This window comes from Apiospora marii (genome assembly GCF_038362585.1).
Source record: "Apiospora marii strain CBS 49790 chromosome Unknown utg000011l_segment0_segment0, whole genome shotgun sequence".
Taxonomy (NCBI): domain Eukaryota; kingdom Fungi; phylum Ascomycota; class Sordariomycetes; order Amphisphaeriales; family Apiosporaceae; genus Apiospora; species Apiospora marii.
The window spans coordinates 5,080,401-5,107,043 of record NW_027117382.1 but is presented as its reverse complement, the minus strand read 5'-3'; the positions used below and the strand labels follow the sequence as shown (position 1 = coordinate 5,107,043).

General features: G+C 40.4%; 8 protein-coding genes across 8 annotated transcripts; 3 read left to right on the top strand and 5 right to left on the bottom strand.

Moving 5' to 3' along the window:
* Nucleotides 1-513: 513 nt before the first annotated feature.
* Nucleotides 514-1,611, bottom strand: PG985_014773 (D-mandelate dehydrogenase; the record flags this gene model as incomplete). The annotated part of the gene is made up of 1 exon (XM_066834539.1): nucleotides 514-1,611. The coding sequence occupies one exon, from the start codon at nucleotides 1,609-1,611 to the stop codon at nucleotides 514-516; it is 1,098 nt and encodes a 365-aa protein (XP_066679279.1).
* A 602-nt stretch (nucleotides 1,612-2,213) lies between these two features.
* PG985_014772 (uncharacterized protein) lies at nucleotides 2,214-3,241 on the top strand (the record flags this gene model as incomplete). Its single annotated transcript, XM_066834538.1, has 2 exons — nucleotides 2,214-2,370; nucleotides 2,439-3,241. Coding segments are annotated over 2 exons (960 nt in total), but the record flags the coding sequence as incomplete, so codon positions are not given.
* An 829-nt stretch (nucleotides 3,242-4,070) lies between these two features.
* On the top strand, nucleotides 4,071-6,252 carry PG985_014771 (MFS transporter; the record flags this gene model as incomplete). The annotated part of the gene is made up of 9 exons (XM_066834537.1): nucleotides 4,071-4,099; nucleotides 4,167-4,198; nucleotides 4,246-4,398; nucleotides 4,472-4,913; nucleotides 5,012-5,272; nucleotides 5,388-5,517; nucleotides 5,568-5,697; nucleotides 5,778-5,954; nucleotides 6,095-6,252. Coding segments are annotated over 9 exons (1,512 nt in total), but the record flags the coding sequence as incomplete, so codon positions are not given.
* An 832-nt stretch (nucleotides 6,253-7,084) lies between these two features.
* On the top strand, nucleotides 7,085-8,049 carry PG985_014770 (uncharacterized protein; the record flags this gene model as incomplete). Its single annotated transcript, XM_066834536.1, has 2 exons — nucleotides 7,085-7,215; nucleotides 7,281-8,049. The coding sequence occupies 2 exons, from the start codon at nucleotides 7,085-7,087 to the stop codon at nucleotides 8,047-8,049; spliced, it is 900 nt and encodes a 299-aa protein (XP_066679276.1).
* Nucleotides 8,050-8,651: 602 nt separating this feature from the next.
* On the bottom strand, nucleotides 8,652-10,153 carry PG985_014769 (uncharacterized protein; the record flags this gene model as incomplete). Its single annotated transcript, XM_066834535.1, has 5 exons — nucleotides 8,652-8,907; nucleotides 9,076-9,173; nucleotides 9,230-9,340; nucleotides 9,408-9,770; nucleotides 9,842-10,153. The coding sequence occupies 5 exons, from the start codon at nucleotides 10,151-10,153 to the stop codon at nucleotides 8,652-8,654; spliced, it is 1,140 nt and encodes a 379-aa protein (XP_066679275.1).
* Nucleotides 10,154-18,931: 8,778 nt separating this feature from the next.
* On the bottom strand, nucleotides 18,932-19,924 carry PG985_014768 (uncharacterized protein; the record flags this gene model as incomplete). Its single annotated transcript, XM_066834534.1, has 1 exon — nucleotides 18,932-19,924. The coding sequence occupies one exon, from the start codon at nucleotides 19,922-19,924 to the stop codon at nucleotides 18,932-18,934; it is 993 nt and encodes a 330-aa protein (XP_066679274.1).
* Nucleotides 19,925-20,902: 978 nt separating this feature from the next.
* PG985_014767 (uncharacterized protein) lies at nucleotides 20,903-22,953 on the bottom strand (the record flags this gene model as incomplete). Its single annotated transcript, XM_066834533.1, has 2 exons — nucleotides 20,903-22,514; nucleotides 22,616-22,953. 2 exons carry the CDS (start codon nucleotides 22,951-22,953, stop codon nucleotides 20,903-20,905), a joined length of 1,950 nt encoding a protein of 649 aa, XP_066679273.1.
* A 3,226-nt stretch (nucleotides 22,954-26,179) lies between these two features.
* Nucleotides 26,180-26,629, bottom strand: PG985_014766 (uncharacterized protein; the record flags this gene model as incomplete). The annotated part of the gene is made up of 1 exon (XM_066834532.1): nucleotides 26,180-26,629. One exon carries the CDS (start codon nucleotides 26,627-26,629, stop codon nucleotides 26,180-26,182), a length of 450 nt encoding a protein of 149 aa, XP_066679272.1.
* Nucleotides 26,630-26,643: the final 14 nt, after the last annotated feature.

The following is a 26,643-nucleotide window of genomic DNA, read 5'->3' as shown; positions in this document are numbered from 1 at the left end:
TTTATCAGTTGGTCCGGAGTTCTCTCAATTTCGTTTACTTCTGACGTGCCCTCTCAAGCCTCTGAAAGCCCCCCGTGCACTACCCCGCCCGATCGGGCCACCAACCATTCTAAAGTTACAGCAGTCCACTGTCCTGACCAATGGGTGGGACCTCGGAAGAATCCAGATTTTGTTACTGCTGCAGCTCCATTCCCCGCGAATACCACATCACTGGCAAGTCGACCGTCTCGAACCACCCACCTTGTCTCCAGAGTCTGATGAATGCAATAGGTGCGACGCTGTCATCTAGGTGGTTTCCGAAACCTTGATGAAATGGATACAGAACAGGCACGCTGGCGGTCGGTAGAAAGTTGGGCTTCTCACATGACGTCGACTCGGTCCAGAAACGACTGACAGCAACATCAATATGCGCGTCGACATCCGCTCCATCAGGCACGACATTCACAACCAGAATTTCGCGATTTTTCAATTCTGTATTTCGGTATCCAATTACGTCTTGGACTCCATTCTGTTTCAAAGCTTAGGTCCGCCTTGCCTAGCCCCCTTCATGAGGTGCTGATTGACTGGAGTCAAGGGCGGCTGTCCAGTCAGAACCGCCAGGACGTTCTTCATGGACAAACCTTCGAAGCCCATGGCGGTCTCTAGCGCGCCACCAGCCGTATGGCAAGTCAACGTCGCATTTCGGAAACCGCTCAATCTGGGGTGTGGTCGGGGCTCGTTCTCGAAGACGTCCAGTCCCACGGCGGACAGTTGGCCAGATTCCAGGGCCTCCACCACCGCTTCCTCGTCCACCAGGCCGCCCCGGGCAATATTCACCAGTCGAGAACCCTTCTTCATCTGTGCGATGCGCTCTCTGGTCATGAGCTTGCCGCTACCTCCCGGCGCTGCGAGCACGACACAGTCCGCGCCAGACAGGAGCTCCTTCATGCTGGCACATCGGGTCGCATTGATGGCAGCCTCCTGCTCGGCGCTCTTGGGGACCGGGTCGTAATATGTGACGCGCATGTCGAACCCTTTGAACGCCTTAACGGCGATGCGGTATCCGATGTTTCCGAGGCCGACGATGCCCAGCACGTGTCCCTGCGGGTTATGCGCCGTGAACTGCCCATTGATGTGGGCGTCCGTCCAGGCGTCGGGGTCATTCGCCCGCCCTGCCATGTTGCTCCATTGCATGTTGCGGAACACGGAGATGATGTGGTAGATGGCCATGTCGGCCACGGCCTCGGAGGATGCCAGCGCCCCATTGCAGTACAGAATGCCGTGCTCGGCCAGGACGTCGACGTCGGCCCAGTCGTAGCCAGCCCCGGCTGACGCCCATACCTTCAACGACTTTGGGAGCAGTGAGACAAGCTTCTTGTCAATGCGACCGATTTCGCCGCCCGTTGCCCACCACGGTCGAAACACGCCGACGAACTCTCCCCATTTCCCCTCGCGAAGGTTCTGCAGGAAGGCGTTTCTCTGCCTCTCTTCTAAAGAGGGGCGTATTATGGTGAAGTTGCTGCTAAATTGTTGGTAGATGTCGGTATTGTACTTGATGGGATCCCCGAGGTGCAGTATGACGGGCTTTGCGCTGCCTGTTGCGCCGCTTGCGTTCGCGTGGTTTGAAGACATGGTGAGCCCTGGGGTGCACGATGGATTTACCTGAGGCACTCTTCACATATACCTGCAATCACCCAAGCCAGTGGCCGATCGTCACGTATCGCTTACGATGGTTCCACTGCATATACGCCTTTTATGTGTGACGGTCGGGGACTCGCCCGTCCAGTTCGGAGTTGCCCCGCACGTCGGCAATGAAAGTTGTGGGGGAGTTGGAGAAACAACTCCCCAACTGACGCTGCATTCCTTGGCACCATGCAGCTCGCGTGTCTGTTGTCACCTGGATTGGTCGATCCCGTCGGGTTACTCAAAGAGGTCCTCTGGCTGAGCTCCATAATGCCATCAGTTCTTGACCCTGTTACGACGCCAGCTCGGCTCAGGAACACGGTGGAAAGGGCCTCGGTGGCATGATTGCTTGTCAATCGTCGCTCCACCATGGTCTACCGATCCCCATATGTTGATCCGGGGTCGGCGGTTGGCGTGGGGGTATTTGACATCCAGATCATGCTCTTCGAGACTATGTCTCTTCTCGTGTACCAGCCATCCTTCTTTCTTTAGCTCTTCGGTTTCCGTATTGCCCAACCAACCTCGTCCAATCTTCCCCGAGTACAGTCGTCATGGGCTCGTCATCTACCACTTCGGCGTCAAAGCCTTTTCCCCCCGGAGTTCATGTGCCAAGCTTGACATGGTTCCGTAATGACAAGACCCAGGAGATCGATTGGGACGTCCAAACGAAGCATCTAGAGTTCTTGGTCAGCTCTGGTCTGCATGGCAGTGAGTCTCCAACCCCGCTCCCGTGACTGCCACCGCAATGGCAACGGCGCTAAACCCTCGGCTTGCAGTCGTCCTCGCTGGCACTAATGGCGAGGCCGTGACGCTCACATCCGACGAGAAATCCAAGCTTGTCAGCACCACGCGCGAGGTAGCGACTCGACTCGGCCGGCCCGAGCTGCCCATCACCATGGGCTGCGGCGGCGGCTGCACGCGCGACGTCGTCGGCGAGACCGTGCTGGCCCACCAGGCCGGGGCCGACTTCGCCCTGGTCCTGGTGCCGAGCTACTTCCACTTCGCCATGGACGCCGAGGCCATCGCGGCCTTCTTCGAGGAGCTGGCCGACGCCAGCCCCGTCCCCGTCGTCATCTACAACTTCCCGGGCGTCGCCGCGGGGCTCGACGTCAACTCGGAGCTGCTGAGCCGCTTAGGCAAACACGCCAACATCGTCGGCGTCAAGCTGACCTGCGGCGGCATCGCGAAAGTGGCGCGCGTCGCCGCCGAGTTCGCGCCGGAACGGTTCGCCGCGCTGGCGGGGCAGAGCGACTGGCTCGTCCCGGCGCTGGCGGTCGGGGGCGTGGGCACCATTACGGGCGTCGCCAACCTGTACCCGCGCGCGTGCCTCGAGATCTTCGACCTGCACCGGGCAGGCAAGGCCAAGGAGGCCGCGGCGGCGCAGTTGGAGCTGGCTAAGATGGAGTGGGGGTTCGGCAAGGGCGGCATCAACGGGACCAAGTGGGTCGTGGCCAAGCTGCTCGGCTACCCGGTCGAGGGCTGCCACTGCCGCCGGCCGTACCCCGTGTTCGGGGATGCGAAGAAGCAGGCTTGGATCATGGAGACGGTGCAGCCACTGCAGGAAACGGAAGTCAGGTTGAGTAAGAGTGGCTCTCAATGATCAAGTGGAACGTCTCTCCGAACAGTTTGTTAGAGAAGTAGATGGAAAATAGATATATACGCGTCTTTTCGACTTTCCGCGAGGGGCATCTGCTTATTGAACAACTCGTCGTATTGGTATCCTCTTTCTGCCGCCCATATAACCGCATGATTACTCAGTTCAGAGGCGTAGGATCGGCCCCTGATCAATAGACAATGCTAGTAATTACTCGGGCAATCGGCTACGCTGAATCATCATGGCCAGACGATGCCACCAATTCTGCCGAAGAGAACGCATGACGTGGAATAAGTGGCCCAATCTGCATGTAATGGACCGACTCCTTGCGGGGTTTTTGAAACCTGGGGTAAAGCAGGCGAGTCGTGGGGGGATTGGGGGAAGCCCCCCAGACTTGGCGGAAAAGGGGGGCTTGGCTTCGGGCAGAAGTCCGACACGCTACCAGAAGCGCATTAGGGTGTTCTTCGCCGTTGTGCTCCCAGTTCTACTCTTTTCCGCTCAACGGAAGTTGACTGAGATGCTGAGACCCTGATAGATCCTCTTCACACTGTCAACCAAGCTCTTGTCCCGCTCACCCCTTGCCGAGGGAACAACATATTTTTCGCCGACAACTTCCGCAGTTCTTCCACCGATCACCGTAGCCATGACGACGGTTCAGGAAGACCACAATTTGGCGGAGGGCGATGACTTCTCCAAAGCGGACGCGAAGCATCTGGATGAGGCTCGCTCAGACTCAGTCGGCCACCATACGGTCGCCACCCCCGAGAGCCTCCGCGGCATGACAGAAGGTGATCTTAAGAAGTTGGAGAGGAAGATGGTCCGGAAGGTTGATTTCGTTATCCTGTAGGTCATCCCCGGCTTGCTCCATTTGGGTCCATTATCGACAACTGACTTATGGGAATGATAACAGACCTATCATGACGATCCTTTACATCCTCAACTGTAGGTTTTTTTCGTCCTCTGGACGATGTTTGCATACAGACCAAAAGCGCAGTACTCGAGCACCGTAGAGAATGGATTACTGACGAGTTTGGCCGTAGTCGTCGATAGATCAGCGTTGGCTGCCTCGAAGGTCTACGGCATCACCGACGACCTCAATATGAGTGAACAAGATTTTGCTACGGCCATCTCCATCTTGTTCGGTGAGCTACGACTCTTTGCCCTTAGCTATACACGCGAGTTAATACTGACGTTTGCGAATTTCCGCCCAACCAGTCGGCTACATCCCATTCCAGATCCCTTCGAACCTCATCATCACCAAGGTTTCTCGTCCCGGTCTATGTAAGCTTCTTTTCCAGGCCACCGCAAGGCGCAACATGCGACTTTCATATACACTGCTTGCTAACATGGAAATGTCCATAGACATCTGCAGTGCCGCCCTCATCTGGGGCTACGTCAGCGCCGCCACCGCCGCCGTCCAGACCTATCGGGCCCTGCTGGCGGTCCGAGTCTTCCTCGGCGTGACCGAGGCCGTCTTCCTCCCGGGCGTCATCTACTTCCTGAGCGCCTGGTACACCAAGAGCGAGCTGGGAAAGCGCCTGGCCGGGCTTTTCATGGCCCAGCTGGTCGGCAGTGCCTTTGGAGGCTTCGTGGCGGCCGCTTGCCTCACCCTGGATGGTCGTCACGGCATCGCGGGCTGGAGGTGGCTTTTCCTAGTGTGAGTTGCTGTAGCCCTTTACTACAGGCTGATTTCAACACTTTCGAGCCACTCTATCACTACTTCTAACGCTAATCTGCTCTTTTAATTCAATGCAGTGAAGGTGTGGTTACCGTCGGTTGCGGCATCCTCTTCGCCTTGATTACGCCCGAGTATCCCCACAACGCCCGCCTCCTGAGCCCGGTCGAGCGAGACTACGCCGTCTGGCGGCTCGAGAAGGAAGCTGGGGCGGGCGAGGCCCACGAAGACACGACGACCAGACAGGGTTTCTTCATGGCCCTCCGAGACCCCAAGATCTGGGCCCTGGTATGGTGTATGGCCATGTCGCAGGCTATCGGCTCGAGCGGCAACTTCTTCCCGTACGCTGTCCCACCCACCACCGGTTTATCTGTTGTCACGCCCCTGAGACTGATGTTTTGCGACATGCAATTTGCGTATAACGTTAACTAGTGCTGACTCCTTTTGTGCATGCAGGTCTATCGTACAAACGCTCGGTTACGGGAAGAACCAAACGCTCTTGCTCACTGCACCTCCCTATCTGCTCGCAGTTCTGGTAATTGTTGGGGCCTCCTGGGCCAGCGACGTAAGCACTCACTTCAAGGCGGTAACGTGAAATACATAGGCCCAGAGCTGACTTTGATGGGGTGACCAAAGCGGTACAATTCCATTTACTCCATGATTGTGGGATCACTTTGCATCGGCGTTGTTGCCTACGTCATCCCGTTGGCGACACTGAGCACCGGAGGGCGCTACTTCGCCATGATGCTAATGCCAACGGCCATCAGTATGTCATCCTCTTTACCTTGAAGATCTCAGTCGTTGGCCAAAAGAAGCTGGCTGCCTCAATCCTCAGACTGACACAAGTTACCGAAGCTCTGCCGCAGATCATGATGTACAAGACGCTAAATCTGCACATGGCCCGTCCTTACCCGAAACGATCTGCCGGGACGGCCATGATCAACTCGCTCGGTGGTCTCAGCAACCTGTGGGCGAGCTACCTTTGGTACGCGCCGCCGCACTACTACGGCGCGTTTGGGTGTTGTAAGTTGCCAATCTTCACTCCTTACGGCCAGTCCCTTTTTTTCCCCTCCCACCCGTCCTGCTGGTAATACCAGCAGTAAAATGAAACCAACCAGCCCACTGATAAACTCTTTTCGTTTACTTACACCCCCGACTTCCAGTGCTGGCTTGCGTGGCCGTCCTCTTTCTCACCATTACCGTCTACCGCTGGCATGTGCGCAGGTTGAACAAGCTCCTGGGCGGGACGCCCGAGGAGCAGAGCAGGGCCATGAAGAGCGGTGTGACGCAGCAGCAGATCGATCTGGGTTGGCGATACATAGGGTATTAGGTAGCACGGCGAGGTGATCCGGTATGAAAGTTGTGCGGTCTATGGAGGTGGTTCTTTAGGCAATTGCATCGAAAAGACCGTGTGTTGGTGCAAGGATAAACCAATGCGAAATCCGGTTCCTTGGTTGGAAAAAAAGGCATCGCGCCCCCAAATCGTGACCCACGGCGAGCGAGCCACCGCCACGCAAAACCTGGAAGCGCAAAAGGGACAGCATATATCTCGGGGAATTCTTTAGGCAGTCCTATGAAGAGGGCATATCCTCGATATCCCAACATCTCACCCAAGCGAAGGGACCCCGGGGACCCCTAGAAGCAGATTAAGGTACGGCCTAATCTAACGGATCCAATTAGAGTGGGGGTCCTGTGATTGGCTGCAGGCGCCTATCCCTTTCCCCTGGCGGCTTTGATTGGCGCATGAAATAAGGATGGGGTGGAAAACGGGGCGGGCCCGTTTTTAACGGCACGGTAGCGCCAGGGTTCAATAGGGCGTCGACTGCCTCTTGTTTCACCTTAGCTCCTTGGCCGTCGCTCGCCGTAATTTGACGTCGCAGTGCGTGAGCCGATCGACGCTTCTCCTGACCAGTGCCGAGACCCGACTACGCCGCTGCGAAGGGGATCGGCAATATGACAGTCGAACCCCCGTTTTTGGTTAGTTGGTGATGGCGAGGGGGGGATGAGTAGAAATGTCAGGAATGCCCGCGCTGGATTTCTGGGAAAAGCCAAACCACTGTTTCCCACCAACTAAACCACGGATCACCACCAACCACACTCTTTTACCACCCACCAAAGTCACTCTTTACTCTGAAACCACCCCTCACGACAAGATGAAGTACGCAACTGCCGCTGTCGCCGTCCTGCCCTTGGCCTGGGCCGCCACCATCGACACCCGTGGCCAGGACTCCAAGTACAACGTCAGCGAGCTGGAGGCAGCATGCGACTCCAACGACAAGTGCTCGTATGTGACCCCTCTTAACACCCTATCTACAGAATTCATGGGTTACTAACATTGGCCATCGACAGGTACAACTTCAAGATCGCCACGGGCGACGACGGCGAGTCGACTGACTGCTCGATGAAGAGCCTGATGAAGATGGGCGCCGCCCCGGAGACCAAGTGCGGCCCCTACTCGGTCTCGGCCATGAAGCCCCATGACGGCGGCCTCATCTTCAACATCGACCAGGCCGGCAAGGGCCTGTCGGGCACCTTCACCGCCTACCCCAAGGACCTCAAGACGGTCAAGTCCGACGACGGCGAGCGCATGTCCTACAAGGGCGGCGCCGCCTTCGACGTCGCCGCCAAGGCCGTCAACATCAAGGCCGACGACGAGAAGGACGGTGACGACGACAAGGAGGGCTCGACCACGGCCGCCCCCAAGGTCTCCTCCATCGCCTCCCACGCCGCCATGGACCCGCCCCAGGCCACCTCCTCGGCCAAGCCGTCCATGATCTTCTCCGTCGGCGACGGCAGCGGCCCCGTGGCCGGCACCACCAAGGTCGAGTCGGCCGACCCCACCGCCGTCCCCACCGGCTCCCTCAAGCTGGCCCCGTCCGCCGCCCCCTCGGCCGCCTCGGGCGGCTCGACCATGGTGACCGCCACCGCCACCGACTCCTCCTCTTCCTCCAAGTCCACCTCCGCTTCGGACGACTCGTCGTCGTCTTCGTCGTCTTCTTCGTCTTCGGACAAGAGCGACTCCTCCAGCTCCTCGGACGACGAGAGCAGCGGTGCGGCCCGACAGAGCGCCTTCGCCGCCGTCATGGCCGCTGTTGGTCTCATGGCTTTTGCTTTCTAGATTTATTAGACATAAGACACATTTTGTTCTCGAACGCCCGCGCGCCCCTTGCTTGCTTGATAGGAGGATATACCCCAATTAGATTCGTTGCAATGAGGATTTTATCTTTAATATACCATACTGGCTCGACGTAGCCTTGCATCTACCTTTCTTCACGATGAGTCACTGCCACGTTTCGGTACTTGCCCAATTTGATGTCGATGAATCTGATGTAGGCTTCTGCCGGGCGTAGTTGGCGCCAGGATCTGTGCTCACTACCGGGGCTGGGATAGAGTACTATCTACGGAGTAGGTCTAGTATCAACACAAGTTGATGGCAGAACCTTATTCTAAATATGCAACAGTGTATTCCGGCGACAAGTTTAGTTCTTACACAAGGCACACGATAACACTGTCTCATCTCCAAAACAATCAGAAATGGATATCGAAACCGCGAACAGGCAATTCAAATCCGACGTGCCAAGATAAAGGAATGACTCCCAGACAGCAAGAACAAAGGGGGACATGACCCGCTATCCCTGGCAGAGAGAAGGGGTACGTAAACCCATTCAGAGATCGCATAGCACCAGAAGCCCCCAGAAGTATAAATTTCCGTGTTTTGGTTCAAACCGCCTTCTTCAGCCGTTTCTTTTGGCCTTCCTGCTGATCCGAATTTCCTTCGCTAGCCGCTTCAGAGATCACAGGAATGGGTCCCAGAGGAAGACCTGTCTCCCCTTGGTCGACAGCCGAGAACTCGTGCCTGGATAGCCCTAGTCCTCGTCCTAGAGCCCCGGATATGATAGAGAAAAACCCACTGCTGGGGGTCTTCTGGCCTTCAAGCTGTGACTGATCTTGATCCGATCCTGTAGCGGTTCCATGACTGGGGAGATGGAGGTGTTGCTGCACTCTGGAAGCGGCACGAACAACCAAGTTATTTACCAAAATTTGAAGCCGTTTATATCCACCCTTGATGGAACGAGACAAAATATTACTTAATCTTGTCACGGCTGGTATTTGTACCTCTTGGCAATATACCCAGGTTGCGCACCAAGTTGCTAAGGAAAATAATATGGTGATCGACATGAAATCAGCAAATGTGACCTTTTCGTGCCCTTCCCATGTGAAAAAGTCCATGCCGTAAAGAGTCTATAGAGAGTTAGCGAGCGAACAAGACCTTCAGGGATGCACGCAGGTAGCCTCACGCTGATATAGCTCAATGGCGCATAGATGATGGTGACAACCGCGAATGCCAGTACGTACTTGTTGGTAAGGCTGGCCTGTTTTGCCTCACGTACTTGGGTAGCGTTAAGCAGCTGTTTTGGATAGTCTTAGATTAGCAGCGAACGGAAAAGTTGGATTGCATCGAGGCTTTCCACTCACACCATCGCGAAGCGCTTGGATATCATTAGCAATCTCGGTCACTCTTTCGACCAGCCTGTCAATCTTCGCATCGAAAATGCCAGCTTCGTGTGTGAACTTCTCTTGAATCCACTGAAGCTCCCGTTCCAAGTCTTCCTGATCCTGTGCGCTAAGAGAGCGACGGAAATCCGTGAGCCCCCGTCGCATATCCTTGTATAGGTCGTCCCGAAGTGTCGCGAATGGCTGCCTAGTAGACCTGACCCACAAGCGCGCCTTGCGCAGGATCTGGAGCAGGGAAAAACACATCTCAGAGTTATCGGAGTTTTTGTAATCTGACTCGTATATAAATTTTTGCCTCCTGGTTGGGTCAAGTAAGTCGCTGAGCTACACATATGTCAATCAACAGTTATTGGCAAGGAAATTAGCAAATGTTGCCTTAGGAACTGGAAACGTACCTCAAACTCAGCAGCATCCTCCAGATGGCTCAGCATATTATGCCACTGCTCTTGCCAAACCTCGTGTGCCCGTCGGATGACATGCAACAAAGTGACTACCCCACCAAACCACTCTTGTTTTGGGTCATAATCAAAAGAGTCCTTGGTGCCCTCGGTGATGTCTGTTACAGCAGCTATGGTGTTTCCCCCATCCCGCAGGACCAAAATCGAGTAGAAGGGCAGGCGCCTACCAAATTGTGACTTGAGGATAATGTAGATTCGTCCCTCTTCAAGTGTGATGTCCTCGACACTTCCATTGAAGTTTGTGGGCATTTTACCGCGAGATCGCGGAAGGACCCATCCGGAGCCGCATGTTCTCGGCTCGGAAATGTTGGGCGTAAGAAAGCAGAGCTGATACTTGACGGCGATGATGCCACGTGTTTGGGGGATAGAACGAGTCTTCAGCGAATCCCCCCATTCGGTCTGGCATGATAATTTGGAGAGAAGATGACGCGCGTCCGCCGCACTACTTATGTTCTTCCAGTCTATAGTTAGGTTATAGATACCCGTAGGTTTTATCAAAAACCCACGCGGATTATAAGTAACCCATAAATTACCTATTAAATAATTAAATAACCTATAAGAACTTATATTAAATTAAACTTACTTACGGATAACCCATAAGTAAAATAAAATTATATAGGAAACCTATAAATTATTTATATTATATAAAAATATATTAAAATAATATAAATAAAATAATTATAAAATAATTATAATTCTCTTTATTCTTTAATAAAATATAGATAAGTTACTTTTACTATAAAAGGTATAATAATCCGTTTATATAAAGACTTTATTTATAATAAAAGTAATAAATAAATATTTTAATAATATTTAACTCGATATTCTCCTAATATTTTAATTTATTACTACCAACATAAATTAAATTTAAAGTTCACTTAATTTCGTAAAGCGTAACCCTTAATTTTAAAAGTTTAAAAATTAACGTTATACCTTTATAAAAAGTTTTATTAAATAAAAATTAAATTATAAAATTATTATTTATAAAAAAGTTTTCCTCTTTTATATTTAAATAAGGATTCTATCTATTAAAATTAAACTAATTAAAATCGGTATTAATTAAATTAACTTAATTACCTTATAGATATTTTTTATTATAAATACCTTAACTTATAATTTTTTATATATCCTATCTTTAAATTTAAATAACTTTAAAATAAGGATATATATAAAGGAATATACCCTTAATATTATAAATATATCGCCTTTTATTAAAATAAATAGTAATATTTTAATAAATATTATTTCCTATTTATTTATAAGGAATAATAAGGCTAATTATATAAATCGGATTATATATATTACCTTAGAATCATATTTTTATAATCTTTAATTTATAATTATAAATAAAATTAATAAATTATTTTAAAATTATTTTATTTAATATATATCTATTATAAAAAATATTAAAGTATATTATTAAATATTATAAATAACCTTTTTAATTAATGAAATTATTTAAATGGAATCGATAAATAGATAAGGTTTTATATGTTTTTATAAATCGGTAATATAATAAAAGATAATATTTTTTTTAATAATTAATAACTTTAAGAAAATAGCGATAGAAGGCGTAAAGTAAATATTTATTATCCTTTATTAAAAATAAGGTCGTTATATAATTAATTGTTATAATAATATCTTTACCTTTTTTAAATAAATTATTATAATTATAGATAAAATTAAAAATAACCTTTTTATAAAATAAAAAACGGTATTTAATATATTATAAACGTTCGATTAAGTTATAAATAATATTAATTTAATACTCTTTTTAATTTTTATATATATTATATTTAATTATTTATAAGGTATTAATAAAGGAAATAATAATAAAATAATTAGGAATTACTTTATATAATTAATATTAAAGTTTAAATTAATATTACTTTTTAATATTTTTTTCTAATTTACCGATATTAAAATTAACTTCGTTAAGGTTATAAACTTGGCGAATTTTAAATAATTTTATAATTATATTATTTATTATAAAATTAAAGAGTTTTTCTTTCTTTTATAACGTTATAAATATAAGGAGTTTAAATAAAGATTTACCCTTATAATAAATTAAAAAGCGTTATAAAAGTATTAATAAAATATAAAATAATAATAAAATAATTATTTATATTTTTAATTTCGTTTTTAAAATTTAAAAAGAATAGTTTATTTAAGGTAATAGGTAGGTCGGGTATAATTTTATTAAAAAAGTTAATTAAAGTTTCGATTCTTTTATTCTTATTATATTTATTAAATTAAGTATAATATTCTCTAAACTTCATATTAATATCCTATTAAACGTCGTTATTATTATAATTTATATAATTATATATAACTCGAGTTTTATTTTAATCGATTTCTATTTAATTTAAATATTTATTCGTTTTATAATTAAAATATATATTAAAATAAAGTAATTATAAAATAATTAAATATATATTATACTTTATTAATTTTATCGGCGATATCCTTAAACTTTTTATTTTAAATATTTTTTAAGATATCGTTTAGTATATTTTCGAACTATTTCGCTTATTTATATTTAACTTATTATTTAAGGTTAATATAAACTTATTCAATTTATTTAATTTAAATTAGAAGGTTCGTTTTATAGTTATAAGCTTTAATTATATTTTTATTAATCGAAAGTTTCGATTTGATTTTATATTTTTAAGTATTCGTTATTATAAAATAATATAAATAATATAATATTAAAGGATTATTTTATAATTATTTTTTATCGAATTTAAAAGGGGGGGATAAATTAAATTAATAATAATATATAACGAAAGAAAATTATTTATAAAAAGGAGGATAATATATTTATTAAAAATAGGAAAATTTAAATTTAAGGTAAGGCGTGCGCTTTATATTTAAATATCGTTTAGAATAATAATTTATAAATTTTATAAATTTTTCTTCTTAATTATTATTTATAAATTAATTCTTTCTTTATTTTTTAATAAAAAGTTACCTTTTTATTATAAAATAATTCTTAAGGATAATAATATTTTATATATTATATATTCAGTATATTAAATATATATTTTATATTTAAAATATAACCCGTTTATTATAAATAATATATAAATTATTATTTTCGAATAATATAATTAAAAACGTTTTCATAATTTTTTATAAAGTTTTTAATACCGTCGTTTAAAAGTAATAATTTAATAATTTAATAATATATATAATTTTTTAAACGATTTATTAAAATGGTAGTTTTCGAAATAATAAATTAATTTTTTTTTATTAGACGTAAATTTTTTATAAAATATTCTTTATATTAATTAATAAATAAAATAATTTTAAAATAATAAATAATTATATTTAATTAAATAAATAAAGTAAATTGTTTTATTTTATTTATTATATATTAAATTTAATTATTTTTAATAATTCGAATTTTATTTATTATATTTTTAAATTTAGATGGTTTATAGATATTCTATTTAATTAAAAGCGATTATTATTATAAGGTTATAGTAAAAAGTAAAGTTATTTTTATACTATTTATATTTAGATTCGATATTGTTAATAATTTAATTAAAGTAAATAAATTATTATTAATATCGATTTTAAGTGTTTCTCGGATTTTTATTTTATGAGATATTAATATATATATATTAAGTTTTAAAGGAGGTAATATAATAACGATAAAGAAAGGAAAAAAAAATAAAAAAAAGAGGAAATTTAAAGAAGGGAAAAATTAATTATAAAAAATATATATTATTTACCCTTATATTTTATTTATATTCTTTTTATATTATTTTATATATTTTATTATTATTTATAATAAATAATTAAAATTAATATTAAATTAATAATTATATAACTATTTAATTAATTAAAAATAATTTTATAAATTTTAATAAAGAAAATATTATATTTTTTAAGTTAACCGAAGATAATAAAATTTTTAATTATAAACTTAATCTACTTAAACTTAAATATAATACCTTTAAAATATTCGTATTTATAATAAATCTCGTATTAAATTCGTTTTAATCGATAAAATTACTTCCTTTATAATATATATTTCCTGTATTTATAAAAAATATTAATATATTTTATAAATATAATAAAAATTATTTTAAATACTATAAATAATATCGATCGATTTAAAAAGAATAATTTTATTATATCGAATAATATATTAAATATATAATTAATATAATAATAAAATTATTAAAGATTTTTAAAAAGTTAATAAAAAAACTTTTTAAAATTACTTTTAAATAGTCTTTTATTAAATAAAATAATTTCGTTAAAATTGTAGAAATTTAAACCGATATACTTAATCTAAGGTATATTAGATACGGTATTAAACTTATTTATTTATTATTTTTTATATAATAAGGTATTAATGTAATAAAAAAGTATTAAAATAATATATTATATATTAAAAAAAGGATAAAGTTTAATTATATTTAAAATAACGATTTATTAAATATAATTATAATACGTATAATAAAATAATTATAAAATAATTATTTTTATATATTAAATTATTTTAAGAATATTAAATATTAATTATAAAAATTATAAGATTAAATAAAGTATTTTTTATAAATTTTTAGGTATTATATTATTTTATTTATAATAGTTTTTAAAATTAATATTTTTTAATATTTATATATAATAAAGATTTTATATATAAAGTTATTATATTATAAATATATGTTAAGATATTATAAATATATATTAATATTATTATTAAGAATATTATAAATGGTATTTTTCGAAATAGTTAAATTTCCGTTAGTATCAATATATAATTTAATTCGGGCGTACGTTATATTTTTTAAGGTATAATTATATATTAGATTAATAGTATATTTATTCTACGTTATTTATTTATAAACGTTTAATATATATTAGATAAATTAATAAAAAATATTATAATTATAGTATTAAATAAATTTAAAAAGTTTAATTTTAATAAGTAATAAAAGATATTTATCGCCGATAATAATTTAAGTATTAATATTAAAGTTATATAAATATAGTTATATTTATTATATAACGAAAAGATTTAGTATGACGATATATAGTATTTATTTTATATATTATATATTTTATAGCGTATATATAACGATTTATTTAAAATATATAGTATTAAATTAACGGTTTATAACGAAAATAAAGTTATATAATTAATAATTAATTATAAAAGTTTATTTAAATAAAATATAAATATTAATTTAAAAAATCTATCAATTAATAAAATTATATTTTTTATAAATTTTATTTAAAATAATTATAAAATAATTATTATATTAATACTTTTTTATTAACTTCGATCCTTAATTATATAAATTTAATATAATTTTACGTATTAAATTAATTTTAAAAATATTTAATATAATTTAATTAACGTTAAGTTATTATTTATTTAAAAACCCTTTCGATTAATTTAAAATATTTAAAGGAAATAGAATTCGATATTATTCTTCTTTATTCGTTATAATTTATTTTAATTCGTAATTAAAAATTTCTTTATAAATAATTTTATATTATAAAAAAAAAGATATATCTTATTATTTAATTTACGATAATTCGTTTAATTAATTATTAATATATTAAAATATTTTATTTAATTAATTAATAATTTCGATATATTTCGGTATAATAATTTTTTATATATAATAAATAAGTATAAAATATTTTTAAAATATTTAATAAAATATTTTAAATATATTTGAAATTAATATTAAAATATAATATTTAATTAGGAAAAGGATGATATATAAATAGTTATATGTATACCGTTAACTTTATTTTTTATATAACTTACCTTTTTAATGTAGTTACGGCGATTATATAAGGGTATATAAAATATTATTAATAAAGCATTAAAATATATCGATAAATTATAGAAAAATTATAAAAATTTAATTTTTTTATTAACCTTATTATATCTATTAACGTTAAGAATATCGATTAATTTTAGGAATTATTTTTTTAAATAGTATATATATTTATATTATAAGGAGACGAATAACGATATTTATAATAAAGTAATAGAATATTTAAAACAGACGTTTAAATAATATTAAAAATAATAAGATTTAATAAATAATACCTAAACGTTTAATATTTTATAAAAAAGGAATTTATCGGAAATGTTATTATTATATATTAATTTAAATAAACGATATTTATAACTTTAAATTATTAATACCCCTTAAATTAATATTATTAAGAATTATATTTAATATAATTATATATATACTTAATTACCTTTTTTTTAAATAATTATTTTTTAATTATTTTATAAGTATTAATATTAATGAATTATTATAGGTATTTTGGGGTTATTTTAATAATCGCGGAAGTTAATAATTTTTAATCGAATTCGTAATAAATATATTATATATTTAATATTTATTTATTCTAATTAAACGGATTTAAAGTTTAATATATTTAATTTGGTATTTTAATTATAATTAAATTAAATTAAATATTTTTAATTATAATTTAATAATTTTATTTTTTATACGATTATTATTAATCGGATTAAATAAAGATATTATATATGACAATAACGATAATATAATTCGTAAATAATTTAAAAGGCGGCGGGCGGAATTATTTTAAACTTTTTAAATTATATATATCGCGTCCCTTAATATTAATTTATTAATAGTTAATAATAATTAATTACCCGATAAATTATATAATATTTTAGAATTATTTTCGGATTTAATTAAAGATAAGATTAAAATATTAGGTTATTCGAGTAACCCCGCTATTATATTTTAGGCTTTATTCGAGCATACTATTATTATATATAACTACGATATAATAATAGATTTATTATTATTTTAATATTATAGTATAAATATATAAGATTATATCGGTCGATATTTATATTAACGATCGGGTATTTAAGGCCGATTATAAGTATATAAATTTAACTCGGGGAATAATTTTATAAATAATATGGATAATATATTTTAATTAAGCTTTCTATATTTATTATAATATATTAATTTTTAAGAAGATTAACGGTAATATATTATAATTATTTTAAATTAAAATATTATTTTATTTTTATTTTTATAAATTAAATAATTTAAATAAATATAATTTAAAATAATATTAAAATAATTATTTAATTAAATATTTTATATTATTAATAATTTATTAAAAATCGATATTTTTTATTTCTTATTAAAAGAATTTATAAATTTTATTTTAATAATAAATATTATTTTTTATCGGACGGACCTATAATTTAATTTCTATATTAATAATTTTATTTTTAATTTTTATAACGTTAAATTTATTTTTTTTTTTTTAAATTTTTAATTTATTATAAACTTTAATTTAAACTATTATTTTTATATAATAATTAATTTATTTAATATAAATTAATATAAATAAAATAATAATAAAATAATTGTTAATACCCTTTAAATTTAATTAACTATATTTTTTAAATAATAATTAATCGGGATATATCGTAATATTATTAACGTTTTTAATACGATATTATACCGAAAAATCTTATTATTATAACTTTTATTTATATATATTCGCGAATCGTTAATACCTTTTTTTCCTTTAAAATTTAAAATTTTTTAATAATATCGATAATTATTCTTTTAACGATAGCGATAACGATTTAATATATAAAATAAATATAAATTATTTTAATATTATTTTAATTATTAATTAATAAATCGTTAAAAAACTAAATTATTATCGGTTTTAAATATCTTATATATATTATATTAATAAATAATAATATATTTATTAATATTAATAATAACGATTTTAAATATAAAATAAATATCGATTATTTTAATATTATTTTAATTATTAACTTTTTTATTTATAAAATTAAAATAACGAAAATTAAAACATTAATAAAATTAACGATTTTAATATCGATTTATATAATAAATATATTAATTTATTCGTTTACTTTAATTCTTTATTTTATAATAACGGCTTTAATCGGAACTCCTTTAATTTTTTTATTTTTACTCCGTATCGTATAATATTTAATTTAATTAACTTAAAATTAAAACCGAAGGTTAAAGTTATTATTAAAAAACCTTAAATTTAACTCCTTTTTATAATAAAAAAAATTTACCGTTATTAATTAAGAAATATATTAAATTATTTTATAATTATTTTATTATATTATAATATATTAATATTAATTATAACTTTTATTTTAAAAAAAATTAAAACTTAATAAAAAATTATAACGCTATATATTCTTTTTATACTTTTTTCGCGATTTGTTTAAAAGGTTAATAATAAAATATCGAATAAAAAAATAAAATAATAATAATCTGTAATCGAAGCTATATATAAAATTATAGAAATTATATTTTATAATTACTTTACCGATATATTTTATATTATATAAAATAATTATAAAATAATTTATTAATATTTATTAATTATAAACTTTTTAATTATATATATTAAATATATTATTATTTTAATAAAAAATATATAATTTATTTAATAACTATTTTTATTATTCCTTATTTTTTCTTATAATTAAATTTATAATTAACTTAATAAACGACGCCGGGATATAATTAATAACGTTAACGTTTATTTTTATCCCGCTTTTACTTATAAAGAATTAACGAAATAAAAAGAAAAAGTAATTACCGGTAAAGAGGTTAAATCGATTTCTAAAAACGTTAATTTTAATAACCGCTCGTTAAAAAAAGTATAAAAATTATAAATAAATAATATAATCTTTAATAAATTTTTATCGTATATTATAAATTATATTACGTTTTAAAGTATTTATATTAAATATTATTTTTATTATAATATTAATATTTATTTTTATAAAAATAAATTAAATTAAATTAAATAATAAATATTTTATATTTTTAATTTTAATTATTTTTTAATTATTTTATTTTTATAATTTTATTAAACTTATAAGTAACCTATAAATAATTTAATATTTTTTATTTACTTATAGGTTATTTATAAGTTTAATAATTTACTTATAGGTAACTTATAGGTACCGCTAAATATTTATATTTACCCATAGGTATAATAGGTAGTTTTGGCATTTTCCGTAGGTACCCATAGCCTAACCATATTCCAGTCTGATATGACGAAGGCCAGTAAGAAAGACAGAGTAGAGTATCCAACAATCTGGCTTGCACACCCTGACGTTTTATCATTGTTTGTCCACACATGGCTATCAGAGAGTGTCCCTGGTGTGAGAGCGAGATTTATCTCCGCAAGAACACCATGATAGATGGGCGGAGCCTGCTCCAAGATCCGTTCAAGTGAATCATTAACATGTCTGCGAAACGTCGCGGTCAATGGTTTTCCATCACTGTCATGCGTCCAGAAGCCTATATCGTAGGCAGGGAGGCGATCGGTGTCCCAGGCCCGTAGTAGATCGGAACAAAAGGATCGCATAGGCTGTATATGAATGCTCGGACCTTGCCTGCACATCTCCAAGAGGTTAACAGATCCAGGAGAACCGGGGATGATGAGTCGATGCTCAAGTCCGATGGATGTGCCGTCCTGAGACGTATTATGGCCCATTTCTCGAATCACCCCAAACAGACCAGCCCTGGCAAGCTGTCTTCGTTGCTGGTCGGCATCTCCTTCACAGCACAATGTGATTAATCTCTCGTAGACGTCATGCATTTCGGGGAAATAGCGGGCGAAATCCGGCTGGCGAGGATCAATGGTTCCTTGGGGGACATGAAACCAGTGCAGGTAACTGATGAAGAATAAAAAGGTGTTCAGTTGCCTCTTTTCTGTTGTCATCTCACGCATGAAATGTTGAGCCTGTGGCAGGGCATTGTTGTCGGGTCGTACGCTGTCTGGGCCCAAAGACGTCTGAGAGTCGTTTAAAGCGGCATCGGGGGCCTCGGATGATGCGTTTGGGGAGGGCCCATCAATCTGGGGGATTTCTGCATTCTTTTCCTGGTGCATATCGTTTGGGCTTCCTGCCGCAGCAGGCAGTGACAAATGTGGTGAGATGTCAACATGGGGAATTGACCGCTGCGACATTCTCGATAAAGATTTCGCCGGGATGAGGTACGCTCTCAGAATAGGAAATGAAGTGAAAAGAGGATTGGCATGATGCTTCGTTATCGAGAAGGGAATCTTGAGCTGTGAGGGGCTTGGCTACCCCCCATCTCGGCGGGTTGCATCGCGTTATCTGCACCGAGTCCCCAACTGCATAATTTTGAAACCCGACACCCGCCAGACAGGACACTCACAACCAATTGTTTCTATGCAATGCGCCGACCTAATTTAACATTGGCTGTATTAACGGAATCTACGGTTCCTCGAACTCATCTGATGTCCATTCGGCTAATGATTATAGCACCCCAGTGGAATAATCAATGGCACACACTCGTCCAAACGGCACACTAGTGTTTCACACTGAGCAGTCCTGTTCATGATCATCTGACTTATTTTATCAACTTATGAAGACAGAATTCACTTTCCCCTTGGACACAGGATAGATCAAACAATCCCTGTCCAACCACTTGCGTCACTCGTCGAAGATCTCTTCGGCCGCCACAACGTCCTCAGAACAAAGAGGAACTTCAAACGCTGAACAGGCACAAATGCACCGAACGGCACGCCTAACCAGTCGCTCCACTAGGGTCCGACCCAAGTCCCGCCTCGTGGCACACCAGCTCGATCCGGTAGAGGGGGGTCCAGGTTCCCGTGGGACAGGGCGAGCGGCGCCGTCCGCAGCGGCAGCATATTGTCGGGGCACAGTAGGGTGAACTGAAACCAACTGCTGTAGTTAAGCCAGTTTCAGCAACAGATAGATAACACAATCACTGATTTATCCCAAGGCATGTATCTTATCAGAGTCTGTTACCAAGGTTCTTTAAGACCATGGGAGTTCCATTTGTTGAACTTTGACATGATTAAGATAAATAGCAAGTTATTTCGAGCCTGTAGGTCCACCGCTGACCACAAAATTGCTAGATTAAGGCCCAATAACCTCCGCTGCTCCAGAGGGTTATATCAGACAAGCTCGATAGTTCCGAGTCGTTGCCTCAGATCTTCTGAAGTTAAAGCTACACTGTCTTCCAGATACAGAAGCAGCAGCCCGATGCGCTCGAATTTCCCCTCATCGGCTGCTGCTTTGAGAACAAGCACAACCTCTGGCATGAACCAAAGGCAGAGCACGGACATTGGGCTCTCTTGCCCGGAAAAGAAGGCATAGTCTGGGAAGAAGCTGTACTGGGACCGCCCCACAAACTCGGACAGTTCCGGAAGACGCCAGTCGAAAAGACCCAATTCATAGAAGACTGGGTTCAAAGGCCCCCATGTGAGTTCCGAAGCTAATATCGGCCCTGTCAGCTTCAGAGAAGCTCTCACTATCTGGCCGTACCCGTCATCGCCCGCATCCGTGATGCATTCCGCATGGTCAGCCTCAACCAGGTTTTGGTTCCAGCGTGGACCCGGCAGTTCCCATCTGATTGGACCAACAACCGATGCCCATGACCACGAGGGAACTCGCAGATCCGAGATATGATGAGGATGAGGATAAGAATCAGCGGACCCATCATCAAACCCCAGATGCGGCACGAACCACAATAGGCCGTAGGGCAACGTCGACTTCCAGATGCCGCCCAGGTAGTCCCCCTTCGGCCGGACCTCGCCGATCCGCCGCGCGATCCCCGACAGCGCCAGCAGCATGTCCTTGCGGAACGTGAGGCGCAGCTGGGTGTACTGCCCCGTCACGGCCCACCAGCCCCGGTCGTACTGGCGCGTGTCCAGGGCGGTGTCACCCGCGAGCAATTTGGCGAAGGTCTCCTTGAGGCCGATTTCTGGCTTCCTCTCGCCGCACTGGCACTGATTGCCCGCTCGGCACTCGAACAAGAGCTCGCGGCGGCAGAAGTGCAGGAACCGCGGCGAGAGCAACCGCTCCTGCAACGCCCAGCCCCTCCGCAGCAGCGGGAACTCGTTGCCTTTCGGGGCTTCTATGCTTTCCAGGTTCATCTTGAAATGTTGGTGCGGCTGACGAGAATGGATGGGTATCTCCTCTCCGTCCTCTGCGATATAAATTGTTGGGGTTTGGTGACTCTTCTTGGGTTGGTGATGACGGTAACAACCCCCATTTCCGTTCGTCGAGTCGGTAGCGGCGATGGTGATGTAGGAACCTTCGTATATGTCGGCCATGCGTTGGGCCTCCGCATCCCAATCCTCCTTGCTGTCTTGAATGATGCATAACGAGTCTATCCAAAGATACCGGATACCGAGGCGCCGGGTTATACTGACTGCGTCCTGAAACGTCTGGGGTAAGTCAGCAATCGTGATTCCTTCGAGATACGATTGCAGGTTAGGCGTTTTCGTCTTGATCATGTGGCTCGTATTGCCCCAGCAATGGCTGAGGCACGCGTACGTTGCGTGTTGTCGGTCTGTGACCAGCAACTTTATCACATCCTGTCCATGCTCAGAAGACACATCGAGTACCCTTGTCGGAAGTGAAGAAGTTCGGGCCCCATGTGAGCAGTCGTGATTGGACAAACACAATTCGATCTGCTCTTTGGCCCAGGACAAGCTAATGTCAGATGAGGTATCGCACGGCAGCACATCCAGGCCGCTGGTGATTGTGATTGGCAAAGGGTCTCTAATTGAGAAACCTAGCGTCTTCTGATGAGATTAATGAAAATACATATCTATAAGTTGGCAATCCAGTAGTACTTGCCGGAAGGGGTAAATAGAAAGAACAGGGAGCTGTGCTCAACCGCGCCCGTCATCATGTTGGATCCCGTAACGAAAAAGGTATCGCGAGAGTCTGCTGCTACCATGGTAAGGGTGATATGTTTCCAGCTGGGATCGATGTCTTGTTGGTCGATGGCTTCGACCAATAGGCGGCACACTCGACATGTCCGGGACGCATGCTCCAGCAGCTCTTGTCCAATCGCGACTTTGCGGGGCCCGTCAAGGGTGGCAAGGTAATCGCAAAAGTGGATATCCGCCTCTAGGACGAGCCCCCGGATGAATCCCAGCTGTCGGTCGGCATACTCATTTATCTCGGACAGCCTATCCGGCTCAATTGCTGGCATGTTGAAGCATGCGGACTGTAGTTGTGATAGACGAGAATGTCAAGGGTCCGTCTCGTTCCTTAGCACGAAGTCATCGTTCCAAAGCGGAGAGTCTCCACTCTTTGCTGGGAGAGCCTCAACGATGGCTCTCTCTTTATCACAATAAGAAAACGGACGGAAGAAAGAGAGTACAGTAATCGCGATCGTAAGACCATTACTGAGTACTCGGGTGAGGGACCAGTCAATCCATCGGAGGACCAATTGGCTGTGGTGACAAGCTTGAATTAAATGATGGCGGGGTGAAAGCCACGTGTGGCTGGGTAAGTGCATGTTACAGCCACCCCCTTTTGCTGTGCTCTTCTTTCCAGGGCCTGGCAGCGAGCTTAATTGCCAGCTTCCCCAAACCGAGAGAAAGAACTCAACCGGCGGCCACCACCTTGATATAAATAGGTACCTAGTGGACTATAGTCAACAAGACAGTTGACTGTGACGGGACAACTGGAATAACTGGAATAATCGAAACAACCGGGATGTGTGGAATAACCGAAATAGTTATTCCAAACAACTGGACTAATTAGAATGGTTAGAATATTCGAAGTGACTGGACTTCCTCATAGTGCCATTACTGGCGTTCTCCGGCCTGATGCTCCTATGGGCTGGACATTGCGAGCAGCTAGGGAGACGGGACGGCTTACTATCTGGGGTATAAAACGTTGTGAGTATAAACCGAGCAAATCTCTCAATTGCAGAATGAACGTTGTCGAAATCGCAGTGTATGAGCAAGCTCATGGGGAACGAAAGAGAGGCCAAAATCCGATGTGACGGCGACGGGCATTTCCTATACGGCTTTTCAATGGGAACGTATCGCCGCCAACCTTGTTAAGCAATGAGCCATAATTCTGCGGGGCTGACCATGAGCTTGAAGTCATTAGCTGGTTGCCGGCGGTGAAGGCGAGCTTTGCCAGCCTTGAAGTCGATCTTGGGTCACAGGGTGAGTTTTACTCCGGTCCACATGATCTGACCACGTCGAAGTTTGCTCAACCAGAAGATTGTTAACTTAAATTCATAGTGGGATCAGAAGGATTAAGTAAGGTCATACTTGTTATTTACCTGGTAGCCTCGAAGCTTAAAATATTTTTAAATACTGTTTTAAAAAAGCGTAAATACAAAATATGTAGAATGCTTTACACCATTATTATACTCGTGTCTAATTTCTAATTCGTCCATATCAAGAAAACACCTTTCTCTTCGACATCACGGCACAATGGCCAGATTGCTCAATCTTCCAGACAAGCTCCTCCTGGCAATCATCGGGTGGCTTCCCCTCGAGTCATATTTCTGTCTGACAAGGACTTGCCATACGTTCAGGAGACTAAGCTATGATCCTGCTTGCCGCCGACAATTCGATGCAGTCTGTCTCCCGGTAGTCTTTAGCAGAGATGAGGAAGTCTATTACATATGTTTTAGAGATTTGGACCATCCCGATCAAGCTTTGCGAGACGTCGTGAAGACTGCAATGGACATATTCAACCCACCGATGGAGTACATGCCACCATGGCCCCGAGCAGGCCAAATGAAAGCGACTTACCGACCCGTTTCGGCAAGCACAAGAGACAACTTCAACCCATCCAATTATGACATGGCGCTTCACGGTATGTGCTGGAACATACATACCTGGGAGAACCGACACATGTCAAACATTGCAGGGCTTTTGTTGAAGGACAGTTTATGTTCTTCGTGCTGGAACCTCCGGGGCACCACGTTGTTCATCGAGCGCCTGCGGCTTCTCATGCGCCCATTATACTGCCGTCGCTGTAATATATACCATGCACGCGTTTTCTTTCCTATCGAGACCGAAGGCAGCGATGGGGATTCGGAATGTACTGGATGGTCTGGCCAATTGCGGATCTGCAACCACCATGTCTTTCAATGGGGTACCTGGCAAAGTCTCGATTTCACTGGCAAACATAGCTGTGAGCCTTGCAAGACCTCCTTCGAGGTATTTTCTGGCACGGGCTACGTTCGGAGGGAAGTCGAGTTACCCAATGACTTTTGTCGGTCCTACTACCCCCTGGACGGAGTCTCGGCCGATTTCTTTCGATCATTGCTCGGTCACTGCCGTGGTGATACCTGCCCGCACATCAATATCAACGACCCATCACTCATGACCTACCTGTTACACACCTTAAGGAAGCGCCATATGATGGCAAACGTGGAGGTTCCATTGACAGACTTTTGGGGCAAGCGTTGGGTATGCCCCGTCTGCAAGGCAGCTTTCTCGGTATTATTCTCGAGAACTAGAGTCGGCGGGAGACCAACCCAATCTAGCATGAAATTGGTCGTGTCCAGGTTAATACCAAAAGTCAATACGCCCACGGACTCCCGATGGCTGGCGCAGCTCCAACCGCCACCTCCAGAAACTCGTTTACCCGAAGGCCGGGGGGTTGTTTGGTGCAGCAACAGGAGCTGCGGAACTTCGCGAGGTCACCGAAAAGAAGCGCTCATGATTCGCATGCTCGAAAAAGCACTGACGGTATTAAGACCACCAAGATACGGTCGAGGAAACGGTCAGAAAGAATCAATTGAGAGGTTCTCGTGGTTGCGTTTTGCTTACTTGTGGTTTTGGAGCCGATGGCCATCAGTTGTGCACAACTCTGACCATGTGTGGACGAAGCTGGAGTTGAGAGAGAGATGCGCCTGGGTCGCGATCGCGCGAACTACTATACGACCAGAGTTTCCTGACAGAGCAAATGGTGGCTGGACAAAAGGAGAGGCGAGAAGGCACTCTGCGATACGTCATGCCGTCCTTCTCAACGACTATATGCCGCCGAACACAAAAGACGCCATCTGGGTCTCAATGGGAAGTCTGGATAAATACGAAGCCTATATCATGGGCGAGCCTCGCAAGCAGGTGCAGGACTGTCGAGAACTTCCCATCCAACGGGCTTGATCCGAATGGATCGACCACACGGAATAAGCCTCTACGGAGGCTTTAGCTTAGTGTTGTATTTCTAAACTAGACTGTTTCGCTGTAATTATTCCATTAATGATACTCGTCTATTTGTTTCATTATTACCTGTTATTCCATCTCAACCGATTATTCCACCGTCCTCACCGTTAACATGATAGTGTTGCTTCCATTTTATCCCACTGCGTTCTGGTGTATAAACGCGAAGAGTGGAATGGAATGCACGTAATGTTTTGGAAGGGTATAATGTTACAGCATTTTCATTGCCCAAGCTATTCGCTATCCAGTATAGTAGGCCCATCTTTTCCCGGTTTCCTGTAAGACTTGCTGCCTCCTCACCGTACTCCAGCTGTCCACAAACTTCTCCACCAGGTGCGTCCCATCTCTTTCGCGCCCGATGGCTCGGAAGAGGGTCTGTAGATGAGCAGGGGGGCGCCAGTCCTTGACGTCCCAAAACAGCCGCCTGTCCTGAACGTCCTCGGAGAAGGCCGGGTCCATGACCTCCCGCCCCCGCAGCCAAACACCAGGACAGAAGTACCAGACGCCCCACGTACATCGAATGGCCAAATCTCCCTTGTCGCCATCTTCTCCCTTATGTAGACGCGCAGGCATCACGGCGGACAGCTCGGCGGATCTCAGCTTCGGCATTTGCAGGCATCCTCGTCCGAACGCTTCCATGAACGGCACGAGGGCCTCGTCGTGGGGCACCACTTCGCGGAGCCCGGCCATGTTGAAATGCGCCT